The 15,197-nt window shown below is 56.3% G+C and overlaps 6 protein-coding genes across 6 annotated transcripts; 4 read left to right on the top strand and 2 right to left on the bottom strand.

Annotated features, from left to right (window-relative positions):
• Positions 1-197: 197 nt before the first annotated feature.
• Positions 198-1,341, bottom strand: PG994_003176 (uncharacterized protein; the record flags this gene model as incomplete). Its single annotated transcript, XM_066854585.1, has 2 exons — positions 198-678; positions 1,322-1,341. The coding sequence occupies 2 exons, from the start codon at positions 1,339-1,341 to the stop codon at positions 198-200; spliced, it is 501 nt and encodes a 166-aa protein (XP_066718863.1).
• Positions 1,342-1,956: 615 nt separating this feature from the next.
• PG994_003175 (2-3-bisphosphoglycerate-independent phosphoglycerate mutase) lies at positions 1,957-3,534 on the top strand (the record flags this gene model as incomplete). Its single annotated transcript, XM_066854584.1, has 1 exon — positions 1,957-3,534. One exon carries the CDS (start codon positions 1,957-1,959, stop codon positions 3,532-3,534), a length of 1,578 nt encoding a protein of 525 aa, XP_066718862.1.
• A 592-nt stretch (positions 3,535-4,126) lies between these two features.
• On the top strand, positions 4,127-5,090 carry PG994_003174 (eukaryotic translation initiation factor 3 subunit; the record flags this gene model as incomplete). Its single annotated transcript, XM_066854583.1, has 2 exons — positions 4,127-4,290; positions 4,550-5,090. 2 exons carry the CDS (start codon positions 4,127-4,129, stop codon positions 5,088-5,090), a joined length of 705 nt encoding a protein of 234 aa, XP_066718861.1.
• Positions 5,091-6,525: 1,435 nt separating this feature from the next.
• PG994_003173 (uncharacterized protein) lies at positions 6,526-7,986 on the top strand (the record flags this gene model as incomplete). The annotated part of the gene is made up of 2 exons (XM_066854582.1): positions 6,526-7,113; positions 7,219-7,986. The coding sequence occupies 2 exons, from the start codon at positions 6,526-6,528 to the stop codon at positions 7,984-7,986; spliced, it is 1,356 nt and encodes a 451-aa protein (XP_066718860.1).
• Positions 7,987-11,095: 3,109 nt separating this feature from the next.
• Positions 11,096-12,464, top strand: PG994_003172 (Oleate hydroxylase; the record flags this gene model as incomplete). Its single annotated transcript, XM_066854581.1, has 2 exons — positions 11,096-12,132; positions 12,284-12,464. 2 exons carry the CDS (start codon positions 11,096-11,098, stop codon positions 12,462-12,464), a joined length of 1,218 nt encoding a protein of 405 aa, XP_066718859.1.
• An 828-nt stretch (positions 12,465-13,292) lies between these two features.
• On the bottom strand, positions 13,293-14,796 carry PG994_003171 (uncharacterized protein; the record flags this gene model as incomplete). Its single annotated transcript, XM_066854580.1, has 3 exons — positions 13,293-13,514; positions 13,568-14,641; positions 14,731-14,796. 3 exons carry the CDS (start codon positions 14,794-14,796, stop codon positions 13,293-13,295), a joined length of 1,362 nt encoding a protein of 453 aa, XP_066718858.1.
• Between the last annotated feature and the right edge of the window lie 401 nt (positions 14,797-15,197).

Here is a 15,197-nt window from a genome sequence, read left to right as displayed (position 1 = left end):
CTACTGAATCAGGGATGTCGTGTCAGCTTCGGTCTTCCTGGGAAACGACGGGTTTCTCTTACATACCTGTTATGATCCCATGGCCATGACCACTTGTACGTGTAGTAGCAGTGGCAAGAGTCCTCCACCACATGTACTTGTATAAGAATATTGTCTTTTCTGTTTGTCACAGAGAACAAAAGTCCAATGGGCCCCCTTCACTCCTCCATCTTGTCACCGGCCTGGCCTCTCGCAGCGGTAAAGTCCAGGCCCTTGCTCCGGAGACCCTCGAGCACGGCACGCTGGCGGGCGATGCGGGCCTCGAGCTCCGCCATCTCGGCCTCCTGGTCGGCGGTGCCGCGACCCATATCCGGCAATGTCTTGGCGGCAGCGCGCGAGCGCTGCAGCTTGTGTTTGAGAGCATCGGTCGCCATGGGCAGAGATTGGATGGAGATGGTATTGGTCGGGTCATTGTTGGCATTCAGATTATTGGAGGGTGTCGGGGCGGAGGTGGTGGCGGCGGCTGGGGTCGCTCCTGCGGCACCACCGCTGGCGGTGGTGGGCGGTGGTGCCCGTAGTCGCGACAGCAGCGAGGTTAGCTCGGTGAGGGTGTCGAGGTTGTCGGGGGAGAGGCCCGGGGCAGGCCGAGGGGCGTCGGGGGGCCGGCGGGGGGGTTCTTCGGCGTGGCCATTGGATCTGCTGTTCGTTCGTTCGCACGCACTTCGTGTAGGTAGTGCGGTGGGTTGGTGTGGAAAATGGAGACAGACTGGGTTGTGTTGGAAGTGTGCGTGTGTTTGTGAGTAGTGGTATGCTTTCTGAGTGTGCAATAATGGCTAGCTGCTATGGACGCAGTAATGCCTTTCTCTCTCTGCTTATGGCGTGTGTCGGATAGGCGTGCGATGTGGGCGACGGCTGTTGCGGGACGAGAAGCAGGTTGGCGATTCGGACCGTCGTCGGTATGGCCGTACTTGGAATGGCGAGAGGTGAGAGGGGTCCTAATAACAGCTGAAGCTCTGTCAACCTGAAGTCCCCTGTTTTCCCGGCGGGCTGGGGATTGGGCGCTAGCGGTTGCTGGGCTCCAGATGGCAGAAAGCTTTGCTGAAGTCAATTGGACTTTTACCTGTCTTTGGCCTGCCCCCCTGCAGTGGTTCGAACTGTCCGAGTCGCCTGTTGTTTGTCACCTGATTGTCAGTTCAGATCTGCTGGTTATTCTGGAGCATCCCATCGAACCCATCGAATCCATCATGCAACTTTTGCTTAGCTGCTAGGCTGGCAGGCGTGCAGGCTGGGAAAAGCTGCTGCAAGCCAGACAAGCCTTGATGCACTCATGCCTGGAACGGACTAGAGCATTGCACCCGGCATTATTACTAAAACATCTAACCAGCGAGCCAAAAAGAAGACGGGCCTGCTCGCTGCAGTGATCCCACGTAGCACTGCAAGGTCATGCTCACAGTGTACTACTGTACATTCATGGACGCTTTTTACCTACATGCTCTTCCCAACCCTGATGTTCTTAAATTGAAAAAAAATGACCTTAAAGGTTTGCACATCCAAACTTTTTATAGATATCGATGCGTAAGTCATTTGAGGCCATACAAGCATATTGATAGAAACAATCCAATGAGTTCCCAGCAAGATCCAGCATAATGCCCCTCAGCCAGTAGGGACTGCTCCAGCGCCCGCCTACTGCTACTGTAGGTACCAGACTCGTGCTTGAAACGTTTAACCCGATAGGGTAGCATCGACGCAATAGTAGGCCCGACCCCTCCGTCCGACCCCTCCATCCCACCTTCTCTCTCCCTCTCCCACTACGCTGCGAAAACATCTCAATCGTTGATCTGTCTAGAAGGAAGCCAGCCACTGCTCGTGATTGTCGTGCGTTTCCCAAAGTCAGTCATAAAGTTCCTTCCCTCCCCTTCACTTCAGACTCTCTCTCTCTTTTTACCTCTCTTCCTACCATCTACCACATCAGAAACCATGGCCAACACAACCCACAAGCAGACCGACCAGAAGGCATGCCTCATCGTCATTGACGGTTGGGGTATTCCGGGCGCTGACAGCCCCAAGAACGGCGATGCCATCACTAACGCCAAGACCCCCGTCATGGACGAGCTCTACAAGGGCCCCGGCTTCACCGAGCTCGAGGCCTCCTCCCTCGCCGTCGGTCTGCCCGAAGGCCTGATGGGCAACTCGGAAGTCGGCCACCTCAACATCGGCGCCGGCCGTGTCGTCTGGCAGGATGTCGTCCGCATCGACCAGACCATCAAGAAGGGCGAGCTCCTCCAGAACGAAGTCATCAAGAAGCAGTTCGAGGCCGCCAAGAACGGCAGCGGCCGTCTGCACCTCTGCGGTCTCGTCTCCCACGGCGGTGTCCACGCCAAGCAGATGCACCTGTACGCCCTGCTCGAGGCCGCCAAGGCCGTCGGCGTCCCCAAGGTCTTCATCCACTTCTTCGGCGACGGACGCGACACGGACCCCAAGTCGGGCGCCGGCTACATGGAGGAGCTGCTGGCCAAGACCAAGGAGCTCGGCATCGGCCAGCTGGCCACGGTCGTCGGCCGCTACTACGCCATGGACCGCGACAAGCGCTGGGAGCGCGTCGAGCTCGCCCTCAAGGGCCTGATCCTCGGCGAGGGCGAGGAGAGCACCGACCCCGTCAAGACGGTCAAGGAGCGCTACGAGAAGGGCGAGAACGACGAGTTCCTCAAGCCCATCATCGTCAACGGCAAGGAGGGCCGCATCCAGGACGGCGACGAGGTCTTCTTCTTCAACTACCGCTCCGACCGTGTCCGCCAGATCACGCAGCTGCTCGGCGACGTCGACCGCTCCCCCCTGCCCGACTTTGCCCACCCCAAGGCCCACTACGTGACCATGACGCAATACAAGGGCGGCTACCCCTTCGAGATTGCCTTCAAGCCCCAGACCATGGACAACGTGCTGGCCGAGTGGCTGGGCCAGCAGGACGTCGAGCAGGTGCACATTGCCGAGACGGAGAAGTACGCCCACGTCACCTTCTTCTTCAACGGCGGTGTCGAGAAGGTGTTCAAGCTGGAGGCGCGTGACGAGTCCCAGGACCTGGTGCCCTCCAACAAGAGCGTGGCCACGTACGACCAGGCGCCCGAGATGAGCGCCGACGGTGTCGCCAACCAGGTGGCCAAGCGCTTGGGCGAGCAGCAGTTCCCCTTCGTCATGAACAACTTTGCTCCTCCCGACATGGTCGGCCACACGGGTGTGTACGAGGCTGCGATCGTTGGTGTCGAGGCGACGGACAAGGCCATCGGCAAGATCCTCGAGGCGTGCAAGAAGGAGGGCTACGTGCTGTTCATCACGTCGGACCACGGCAACGCCGAGGAGATGAAGTTCCCCGACGGCAAGCCCAAGACGTCGCACACGACCAACAAGGTGCCCTTCATCATGGCCAACGCGCCCGCGGGCTGGAGCCTCAAGAAGGGCGACGAGGGCGTGCTGGGCGACGTGGCCCCGACCGTCCTGGCGGCCATGGGCCTGCCCCGGCCGGCCGAGATGTCCGGCAAGAGTCTGCTGGTGAAGTCGTAGATGGCACCACCGGAGGCGGTTGGAGCACTGTTACAATAGAAAGAAAGAAAGACATGAAATATGACATAAATGAGATAGATAACGAATATAGAGCTAGCGAATGTGGAATTTGAACTTTTAGGAACCACTACTACCGACTTTACATTACTGCATGCTTTTCTTCCTGGTGGACCTTGTGTTATTGCAGCGTCTACTAGATACGATCATTTACGAAGTTGGTTCATCACTCATCAATGCATGTTGACGGATGGGTGCTTCAGGCTTCAAGTTACCTGTAAGTGAATAGGTACCTATCAATACGCATGGCGTTGAAGCTGCACCTGCCAGGTACATCAATCAAAATTGGAACCTCAATTTCTTCGGTCGGAACCAGCCCGGCCATTTCGCCGACGGCCTGAGGCCAATCAGCCAATGGCACCTCCTCTGGAAGCCCCACAGCACAAATCGCAACGAAAAAAGAACACCCCCACCAAACCCAAGCCCGCTCACTGTCCGCCCGTGGCTCGAACAAAGCAACATTTTGCAACTCTCTGCTCTGCTCTTTTGTCCACCCTCACCCTCACCTCCCATACCCTGCTGCCGCTCTCCCACGATGGAGTGTGAAGACTGCCAAGAGAGGCCCGAGGCCATCACCGCCATCATCAATGGCCTCGAACGATACAACCCCGAGGCCGTCGGCCTGCTCGAGGACTACTTGCGCCAGCAGTGCGAGCAGCGGTACTGCGACTGCAATGCCAACCGCACACTACTCAAGCTGTGAGTCGACTTCTTCTCTTCTTGTTGCTTTCTTGTTTGTTTCTGTCTTGACGCTTCGTCTTGGGGATGATGATCAATAACGTAAACGTTTCCTATTACCTGACATGGCCTGACGTCTGAACCCGTCGCGCCGCTCTGATGTCTAGTTATTAGCTCTATCTGACCAACCCAATTTATTACCCTTTGCTCTGCCTTGCTTTGCATTACGTCGGCCTAAACCTCTTGACTGACCCTCCACCTCTTTGTCTCCAACCTACAGGTACCAGCTGAACCCCGACCGCATGAAGGATGAGGTCGTCACCAACGTCCTCGTCAAGGCCATGACCTGCTTCCCCTCGCCACAGTTCTCGCTCGCCCTCCACCTGATCCCGCCCTCCACGCTGGCCCCCAACTCGCGGGCCGAGCTGCCCGAGGCACTGGCCAAGCTGCGCGAGCTCAACACGCAGCTGCAGGGCGCTCAGTACGCCCGCTTCTGGCGCAACATTGAGGGCGACGACCTGTGCGCCGACCTGGTCGCCGACATCGACGGCTTTGAGGACATGGTGCGCATCCGCATCGCCACCCTCGTCAGCCACGCCTTCCGCGAGGTCGACATGGCCGTCCTGGCCGAGTGGCTCGGGCTCGAGGAGGGCGCTGCCCGCAAGTTCGTCCAGGAGACGGTCGGCTGGAAGATCGAGGGCGACAAGGTACAGGTGCCCCGCAACGCCGAGAACGAGGCCAAGAAGGCCGAGGTGCGCGAGGATGTCAACGTCGACATGTTCTCGCGGGTCGTACGGAGAGCGTGGGAGGAGACCGCATAGACGGGGAGGAGGAGAAGAAGAAAGGCGAACGGAAATGAGGAAATCCAGTTTGATCGTAGCAGCATCTGGCGACATGACAAAAATTCGGCGTTCGAGGGTTTTGCGTTTTGGGCTGTGAATTGAACCCACAGTCTTTGGGTCCGGGGAGGCTGTGATGAAAGTTTTTTACATCATGCTACTATTACCCTCCGTTGCATGACGGGCTATGAGAATCATGAAATTCCCTGAAGTACAAAACAACATGCTTGGCTAGAAACCGATTGTGACGTTCGAGAACCTGTGTGTGTGTGTGTGTGTGTGTGTGTGAGTGTGTGACTGCTTTGGAACTGCTATGAAAAGGGGATATGGTGGTGACCATTTCGGACTTCTGCACAGAATGGCATTACTTAGTGGGATTCGAGGCATCAGGTTTGTCTTATTCTGCTTTCGACTTGGTGGTTTGCTCTAGGCGTCCACGGTCAGTCAGCATTCCCAAGCCCCTGTGTCGTTTACAAGGTTGCTCCATTACTTGGAACGCCAGAGCCCAAAGCTATCAATGATCCAGCCATGAAGAATACCATCTGCTCGAAATGACACTCGGTCTCAATGTTGGTCTTCATATCCCATTGGTGCCTTCCAGTCTGAGGTAATGAGATAGCTAGCTGGCTGGTAATAGGATACTTGGCTAGTCCATATACCTTCCCAAACAGTGGAGGAGCCGTACGACTAATATCGTGCGAAGAGGGAGTCAGATAAGCAAGCACATGGTTGATCCAGGAGAAGACGCAACTGGTCTTGACTGACTGAAATTAATCATCTATTCACTTGCGCCCCGAAATTGAAGACATCTTGGCATGACCATCTACACACATGCAAAGATATCAATGTCATGGTGGTAAACTCCTTGGCAAACCGGAATCAGGCAGATCGACAGGAGTTGCCTTGCCGAATCAGTGGTTATCCCCTCCCCCTCTTTCTCTCTTCCTTGGCTACGATCTCAACGCCTCTATGGCGGGGTATCTATCACGAATATCATTCAAGAATTCAAGACGGTCCAATCCTAACCCCCAAGGTTTCTGCCAAGGGCGACGCGAGGTTGGAAAACGGAAGGTCGGACTGCGAGCCAAGGGTCAATGGCTGACATTCGTCATATTCCACGGCGGGCACCCAGACATCTGGTCTGAATGATGAAAGCTTGCTTGATGGCAAAACTGGATGAGGAAGGAGCTTTTTTTCATCAACAAAGTCCCCGCGATGCTACTCTGCCATGCATGCATGTCTGCGCGGGAAAAGAGTGGAGGGGAAGCTCGGGCAAGCGAGCAAGCCAAGATGAATCGAGTTGTCACTACCTGGTATGATGTATAAGAACAAGGGGCTGCGGCTATCTATCTGCCTCTCTTTTTCAAACAGCCATCGCATTCCTGAGTCGTGTTTGGACCTGATTCCCTTCCTAACCATGAGGCCCTTTTTCCTATCTTCCCTGTTGGCGGCACCGCTCCTCACGGGCGTCGCTGCACTGCCTGGCAGACAGGATGGGGAGGAAGTGGTGTCTTACAGCGGATACAAAGTGTACCGCATCAACACGCTCGGGAGGACGTCGGCGGTCCGTGACCAACTCGCCGCCGGGCTATCGTCCTACGAGCCGTGGCACGAGGACGCCGGGCACTTGGACGTCCTCATCGCCCCCGACGAGACGGCGGTGTTCGAGGTCCTCGGGCTCGATTACCGCGTCATGCACCAGGACCTGGGGACTTCCATCTCGGCCGAGTCGTCGTCCGCCACGGCCAACAAGAAAGGGAGAAAGAACCAGAGGCAGGACAAACCCCTGGCGTGGTTCGACACCTACCATAACTACGACGACCACATCCAGTACTTCCGCGACCTGCATGATGCGTTTCCCAACAACTCGGAGATGGTCTCGTCAGGCACGTCGTACCAGGGCCGCGACATCTTCGGCATCCATCTGTGGGGCGCCGGCGGCCCGGGGAAGCCGGCCGTGCTGTACCACGGAACCGTTCACGCTCGAGAATGGATCGCTGCACCGGTATGTTTGTTCCGACTCTGAGATGAACAAAGTAAAAACGAAAAGGAAACTGACTGACAGTCAACGGTCATTATATAGGTGGTCGAGTACATCACACTGCGGTAGATCAACGGCTACAACGCGGGCGACAACCAGACTAGGTCCTTCCTGGACCAGTACGACTACTACATCTTCCCGTTCGTGAACCCGGACGGGTTCCTGTACACGCAGACGACGGACCGCCTGTGGCGGAAGAACCGGCAGCCGCCGCCTAACGACACGACGAACTCCGCCTGCCTGGGCCGCGACATCAACCGCAACTGGGAGCACGGCTGGGACGCGAACCCACGCGGCTCGTCGACCAACCCGTGCTCGCAGACGTACCGGGGCGCGGCTCCCAGCGACGCGCCCGAGAACGCGGGGTTCGACGCCTTCGTGCGCCATGTCCGCGACGGGCAGGGCATTAAACTTTACATCGACTGGCACAGCTACGGGCAGCAGCTGCTGTTCCCCTTCGGCTACGCCGAGACGCTGTACGCACCCGAGCTGGGCAAGTGGACCAAGGCCGCGAGCATGGTGAGCGAGGCCATCCGCGACTCCTCTTCGTCGGAGACGACGTATACGTTCGGCCCCAGTGGCGCGAACCTCTACGCCACGAGCGGGTCCGCGCCCGACCACGTCTACAGCGTCGGGCGGGCCGCATGGTCCTTCACCGTCGAGCTACGCGACACGGGCCGGTTCGGGTTCGTGCTGCCCCCCGAGCTAATCCGGCCCGCGGCTGAGGAGATGTGGGCAGGGCAGAAGGTTTTGTTGGCGCTGCTCGACGAGACCTTTTTTGACGGCGTCGGGGCGGCGCAGGTGTATCAGGGGCAGGCAGTGGACACTCCTCCTTAGAGTGCCTGCACAAACAAAGAGAGGATGGGGGAGGGGCTGGGTGATTTCCATGCATGCAGAAGGTTTAAGATTGAACGCAGCGAAGAAGAAGCAGAACTTGTTACACGACTAATATCATGGATCAGTGCATTGAGGGGGGAAAGCATCGCTCCCGAACAAGGTGATCATGAAACCCCTTCGTTTCTACCTCTGCCAATTATTCTTGACTCGACCTGTCCTGACCGTTGCTGTTCCTTGACCTCTACAATGTAGTTCAGAGAGAACCCGAGATTCTACTACTCAGTGCATCCGATGTTTTCTTGATGATGTATGTGTAAGTTTCTTAGATGGTAGACCTCTAGCTAGAGTTCCCATTTCGTCGGTACTCTTCAGATAGAAAGCAGTAAGCTTGTCCCTGAGGTTAGGGAAGTTCGTATTGATGCCCTGGAATGCGACGACTCGTGGGATAATTCTGATGCAGCTTCTTCGGCCGAATGTAACATTTCTTTCGTACCTCGTACTTGGGACAGCCAAGAGGCCTGAATCTTCCGATACACCGCCGATCATGAAAACCTCAGTTTGACCTGCAGCATGTTGGCGATGAAACCAGCTCATACCTACATAGGTACTTACTCAGCTGGCCTAATGGTCTTGATCAATCCCATTTAGGGGGAATATTGCTCCAAGTACTCCCGAGTGATGCGGGGCTGCCCAGATCCCCATGGCAAAAGAAGGTTATCCGTTATCGGTATCTAGCACTTGCTTATCTTATCAGATCTTATCTTATCTGGATTTCTAGCTCGACCCCTAAATACTTACCTATGTTGACAATAAAATAGGCAAAGTTGTGCGTGGAAATTCAATGAGCAAGCATACCTATGTACATGTATTTACCCGTCCAGTAAAATCGTACGCACTCTGAGCGAGTAAGCAACCACTCCGAGTCAGCAGATCTGGATATCAATTCTACATCCTGACGCAGTCGGTCCACCAGATACGGTAGACGGCTGTACTCTGCCGTGGCAGGTTCTTCCTAGTCAGCATCAGCTGCTTTCATGATAGATTCTGCCTCGGTAGCCGCCGGCCAACTTCTCCAGCACTCCTTGGCTGTCAGGCACTTGGGGGCTCTGGCCACACCGTGTGAGGCTTCAGGGTCGCATTTCCGGAGGCGGAGAGAGACAGAGAAGGCTAAGGCTCGCCATACATGTATGTACAACACATAGATATACATGGACCGGACTACGTCCGCCTAGTGCTGTCCAATGAGGAGTGCCGATCGATATTCCACAGGTCGCAATCGAATTCGGTGTTCCACAGGCTTGTGTCAAATGATAGGGCATCAAAATGATATTCGGCCGCCTCTAGTCCCTGAACAATTGTGTTCTAACAAGAAACCCCCCATTTGCTAGAAGATTAGTTGCAGGACAGACCGCCTCGAAGCCAGTGCCAGCCTGCCACCAGGGTGCATGGAGGCCCGTGGGTGGGAATCGATACCGACTAGGGCCGGGGAGGCGACAACCGACAGGTCGGATCCCCTAACCTGAGGGCAAGGGGGGTTGAGAGAGGGGAGAGAAGGAGAGAGACGGAGAGAGAGGCAAGAAGAATTGCGACCCCTCGCTTGTTCATCGGTAATCCCTGTCAGGGCTCGCTTGCACTATAACTTGACCGAGCCAAGCCTGGCTTGTTGAGCTAGACGACTCGTAGCTTTCCATGTCAGATACTGTGTGTGGTCCGTGATCGGTAAGAATGCAAATACGGTGAAGGATGTGGAAGTACATCAAACGGAGGATGGAGAAGAAAAGGGTCGCGGGGGGGGGGGACATCCAAGGCCGTTATGTCTTGCTTGCTCCCAGGAACAGTCCATAACAAACTAGCAAAGAAATAGCATTCATCCTTTTCCTCTTCTTGGTTTGTACGATGACCTGAGATTGAGCCGCAGTTTATCTGAGATTGCATTCAAGTCGGGCCATTGACCAATGGAAGTGTCAAGTTGTTTCTCGGCAGCGCTAGCGAATACGGATCAATCAGGAGAGAAATCAGGGCATTTCTGCTCAATAAAATTAGACGAGACGAGTTTTCCCAAACACCATGAAACCAAAAAACCAGGGACCCGGCCCCACCAAAGCCACTGCCACCTGGAAAATCCAGGAGAAGAACAACTCTCGGCCTAGCGTACCTCTCAACGAAAATTCCGACTCCATCCAAAGAAAAACCCGCAGTGTCTCCAGAGGACCCTACCAGAGATCTACGACCAGGTAAAGCGTTGAGGAGCATGGGGGGTCGCAGCGGGGTGGCAATATGGTTGTGTGTTTGCATGCGTGTGCGTGTTTGGTGTGTGTGGTGTGTGTGCTGTCCTACATACAGCCAACAACAATCTTCAATACAGCAAGAGGTACATTGGCCGACATTGCCCGCAGTCTCACGTTGATACCGCGAAACAGTAGAGAAGCAATGTACCTAATTTATCCGTCATCAGCCACAAGTCCCTCATCATGACTTGACCGATGGAAGCCAAAGGTGAAATGTCGGGGCGACTGAGTCTTGTCAAAGCAAACGCCTCCGCCACCACTGTGAGGAGTGATACGACTCGTCTGCCCCAAGCCGGTCTCTCGACCTGGCATGGCCCGCCCTCGTAAGCCGCGCCTAGAGAGCCTAGAGTGACAACCAGGACAGGAAGGGTCCCTGATAGACAGGAGAAAGTGACTTTTCCAGTCAGCCATGTGGGCCGGGATCCAGCATTGCAGGTGCATTGGAGCCGTTGAAAGGGTCCCTAGTTCCGACTAACCTTACAAGACCCCTAGATCTAGAACCCATGTGCGTGGATAAAGATCTGTTCACATGTGCCAGACTCTCTGCCTGCCGGTCAGCAAAATAAAAAGCAGGAGCCGATAAGGAGAGAGAGAGAAATAAAAATCCCCTTCCCTAGAACAAAAGTGACTGCTTTCCCCTCGGTCGCTTCTGCTCTGGCTCCCTTTTTGTTCCCTCTTTCCTCCCCTCATTCTTGCTCAATCGCTTGTGTGTCCTGGGTGCCATTCATTTCTCACCCCCCCCCATTCTCGCCTTCTAGACAGCCAGGCCTCTGCGAGGCAACCTGTCCCCAACGACAATGGCTACCACCGCTACCACCACCATGTCCTCGACCACCACCACCACCACGACGGCCGGCGTCATCAGCCTGAACCCGAGGCAGGCAGGCGACAAGACCGCTGCTGTCGAGTCGAAGGAGCCGCAGTTCCCCGATGTCAACACCATCCGCAAAGCCATCCCGGCCTACTGCTTCCAGCCCACCGTCGCCCGCTCCATGTCGTACGTGGTGCGCGACCTGGCCCTTGCCGGCGCCCTCGTCTACGGCGCCCTGACTTTCATCCCGCAACTCTCCAACCCGTGGGCGCGCGCGGCGGCCTGGGCGGCCTACACCTTCGCCCAGGGCCTCGTCGGCACGGGGCTCTGGATCCTGGCGCACGAGTGCGGCCACGGCGCCTTTAGTTTGCACCGCGGCGTCAACGACACGGTCGGCTGGGCGCTGCACTCGCTGCTCGGCGTGCCTTACTTCTCGTGGAAGTTCAGCCACGCGCGCCACCACCAGTTCACCGGCCACATGCACAAGGACATGGCCTTTGTGCCCGCCACGCGCGAGGACCACGAGCGCAAGCGCGCCACCCAGTGGTGGCACTCGGACCTGCTCGAGGACGCGCCGGCTTTTGTCTTGCTCAAGCTCATCGGCCACCAGCTCTTCGCCTGGCCCACCTACCTGCTCTTCAACGTCTCGTCCGGCCCCCGCAGCCTGCAGCCCAACAAGAACACGGCTTGGTACCGCATCAGCCACTTCGACCCCTTCAGCGCCGTCTTCCGCCCCAATGAGGCCATCTTCATCCTACTGTCCGACATCGGTCTGGGGCTGGTCGGATTGGGTTTGTACTTTGCCGCGCAAGCCACCGATGCCCAGACCGTCTTCCTGCTCTGGGGCATCCCGTGGTTCTGGGTCCACCACTGGCTCATCGCCATCACCTACCTGCACCACAACCACCCCGACGTCAAGCACTACGACGAGAACGGCTGGACGTTTGTTAAGGGCGCGCTGGCCACGGTCGACCGTGACTTTGGCTGGATTGACCGTTACCTCTTCCACGGCATCATCGGCACCCATGTGGTCCACCACCTGTTCGCGTAAGTTTCTGTCTGCCCTTTATTGGAGATGCCCTCTCTTGCACATCACGTGATCCTGGCATTACGTGGCATTCCACTCGCCATTTCGGACTATCATATCCACTCATGCTTCCTTCGGACAATCGTGCTAACCCGTTTTCGTCTCCTTCAGCCGTATCCCCTTCTACTATGCCGAAGACGCCACCGAGGCCATCAAGCCCATGCTCGGCGGCCTGTACCACCAGGAGAAGGGCTCCTTCTACGGCGACCTGTGGACCACCTTCAACCACTGCAAGTACGTTGAGAACGACCCGGCCATGCCCGGCGTCATGAAGTGGAACAAGCGCGCATAGAGGATGAAGAAGAAGACCATCTTGATGGATTTCTTCCTGCTGCTGCTGCTAGAATCATGTTTATTAGATTTTTAGAGTCTGCCCTTGGTGTTCTGCAAAAACACCCACAGCATGGTATTGGCGTCATGGGGTTTAGAGAAGGAGAGAGAAAAGAAGAAGAAGAAGAAGAAAAAAAAGCCACTCCCTTCGTTGATTTTCGGGCATAGATAATCATGGCATTACATTAGACTACCTAGACAGGCGAAAGGGCTAGACATTTCGGAGTAGGGGTGATAAAAAGCAAATCAATTTCTTGCCAATGATTCCCTTGTGAATTCCAGTCAGAAGTTTTCGTGAACCCCGCGCTGCCCATTGGTGCGCCATCTATCTTGTACTACTTGGCCTACATTTCCCGCCATCTTCATGATGGCAATGAGGTCGTTGTAACAGCGAGTGAAGCGCATACCCCGCACCAACACTTCCGAGCCAGAAAAACACAGGAAATGGTGGTGCAAAGAAAACTATAGGCGTCATTTTGGACAACAGGCTCTTTTTTTCCGTAATAGTAAAAAGCCTCTCCCGCATGATATCGTGCAACCCTCAACTATGAAATCTTGGTTCTATGAAGTCGTGCATTAGTCTAGGCAGTACAAAACAAGCATCTACGCGCGGTGGTTCCTCTTGGATCTGTAATTGCACTCGTCGTAACTGCACCTTATCTGTATATAGGTCCAATGTTTGATTGACCTGAACTTCAGCATGGCGCCACGGAAGTCTATATTATCTTACTAATATTGATTGACATGGGTCGAAGAAAGTCACTTACTTGCATCCCAACTGACATGATCATCATGGATGCCGCCCTCGTCCCCATCCGCCGCCCAACACGACCGCCCGCGGCCATGCGAGCAGCGCATCATAGCCCGGCCCCAAGACGTCCGAGATGACTTGCAGGAAACGCGGCGCCGATGGTCCGATCTGCCACAGGCCCCTGCTCCAGTGGAGGAGGACGGCGTAGTGCGCCAAGATGACCAGGGCCGGCGGCGAGCGCCGCCGGATGAGCTCGCTGAACTGGGCCGGGCAGCGGACCGGTCAGGTGAACGTCATCTGGTGCTGCTGCGAACGCGGCATGGGTAGAACCGTGCCGACGTGCCGCCGGCAGAGGACGACTCGTCGAGGCCGATCTGCAGTAGATCAATGGCTTCTACACAGGCCTTACGGCACTCTTCTTCTTTTTCTTCTTCTCCTTCTTCGTCATCGTCACCACCGTCGTTCCCCGTTGCTACTACCGCCATCGTACCTCTAAACGCTGCCTCTTCCCCACGGACCCAGCGGGAGAGGTCTCGTAGCTCCGTGCCCCGGACCGAGGACCTGGACGTGTGGATGCACCCCGCCAGCGCGATCAGCGGCCAGAGGTCCGACTCCATCAGGTGCGACCACGAGCTCGAGGCGACGGCGCGCAGGCCGAGGTGCACCTGGAGGTAGCCGCAGTAGCGGTCCAGCGCGGCCTCGGACGAGGAGGAGCCTGAGTCATCATCATCGGGATGATGAAGATCATCCAGCATGTCCGCGAGCAGGTGCCGTCCTAGCGTGGACGAGAAGAGCACAGCGGCCGCGCAGTTGGTCTCGTCGATGCTGCCGCCTCCGTTTCCGCCGCGGCGGTTGAAGAGGTGGAGCGCCTGCGTCTGCAGCTGCGACGCCTGGGCTCGGTAGAAGGCGGCGCGCCCGGGCCTCACAGCGACGACAGCGAGGTGCCGCGACGAGATGGCCAGGATCTCGTGCAGGAGCCACGGGAAGGCCAGCGCCGTCTGCACCACCATCTTGGTGGCCGCGCGGTCGAGGTCCGGGTTGATCTCCGGGTTGGACACGGCGAATGTGTAGTGGGCCATGAGCTCCATGTGGTCCAGATTCACCACCACCCCTGCGTCCGAAGCCGAAGCTGCCTGTTGCTGTTGGGTGTTGTCATTGACTTCTTGCGGCACAACATGAGGCGATGCTCCTTCTTCGTTGTCTTCTTCTCCTGCAAGTGCAGACGGTGTTCTCGGACGCGGTTGGGGGGAAGCGGCTGCCGCCGACGACTCAACGGCGGCGGCAGCAGCAGCAGCAGCTCCATGCCGCGTGCTTCTGCGTCGGTCCCCGAAGTCGCAGTGACGGCTCGTAATGGTACAGTTCGCACACTGGGGTCGTCCTTCGTCACACTATGGGCAAAAGAGAAGAGCGTAAGGATGATGGTGGAAGGTTTTTGTAACATCTCGAGGCGGGACAGGTAGAAGCTGCTTTATCCTACCTTGATGTGGCGCCGCTTGCATTCCTGGCAGCCATGACGGGACTTTCGGTGGCCACGTCGCTTCATTGACCAAGTCGGGAACCTAAAAGAGGCTTCCTTTTCAGTTGGGCGAGTAAATGATGTAATTCTGCTATACGAGAAGTTCGAGATGAGAGGTTCGGCAATACGCGTATTGAATTTCAGCTGAGCGCGGGACACTGCAGGACCTAACTAGTCCGCACGCGCGTACTTCATTCAGCTGGACATATTCTCGGGCCGCAGACACACTACGGCAAACAGGCAGAATTCTAGCTAGTAGAGTCCTCGTCGTGACACCAGTCATTCGTGAAATATCGCTGCCAGCTTCGCAATAGGCGGGCTTGAACTAGCGGCCTGTAGGACAAGAACAACTATCCCTGTTCCTCAGTGTCAGTGGGGCGAGGGAGTCTTGGATACGCGTATAACCCTCTTTATCCGTTTATAGAATA

This window comes from Apiospora phragmitis (assembly GCF_038363925.1).
Source record: "Apiospora phragmitis strain CBS 135458 chromosome Unknown utg000004l:1.0-3135199.0:1.0-3139288.0, whole genome shotgun sequence".
Lineage (NCBI taxonomy): Eukaryota > Fungi > Ascomycota > Sordariomycetes > Amphisphaeriales > Apiosporaceae > Apiospora > Apiospora phragmitis.
The sequence above is the reverse complement of the archived record's forward strand: the minus strand, read 5'-3'. Positions and strand labels throughout refer to the sequence as shown.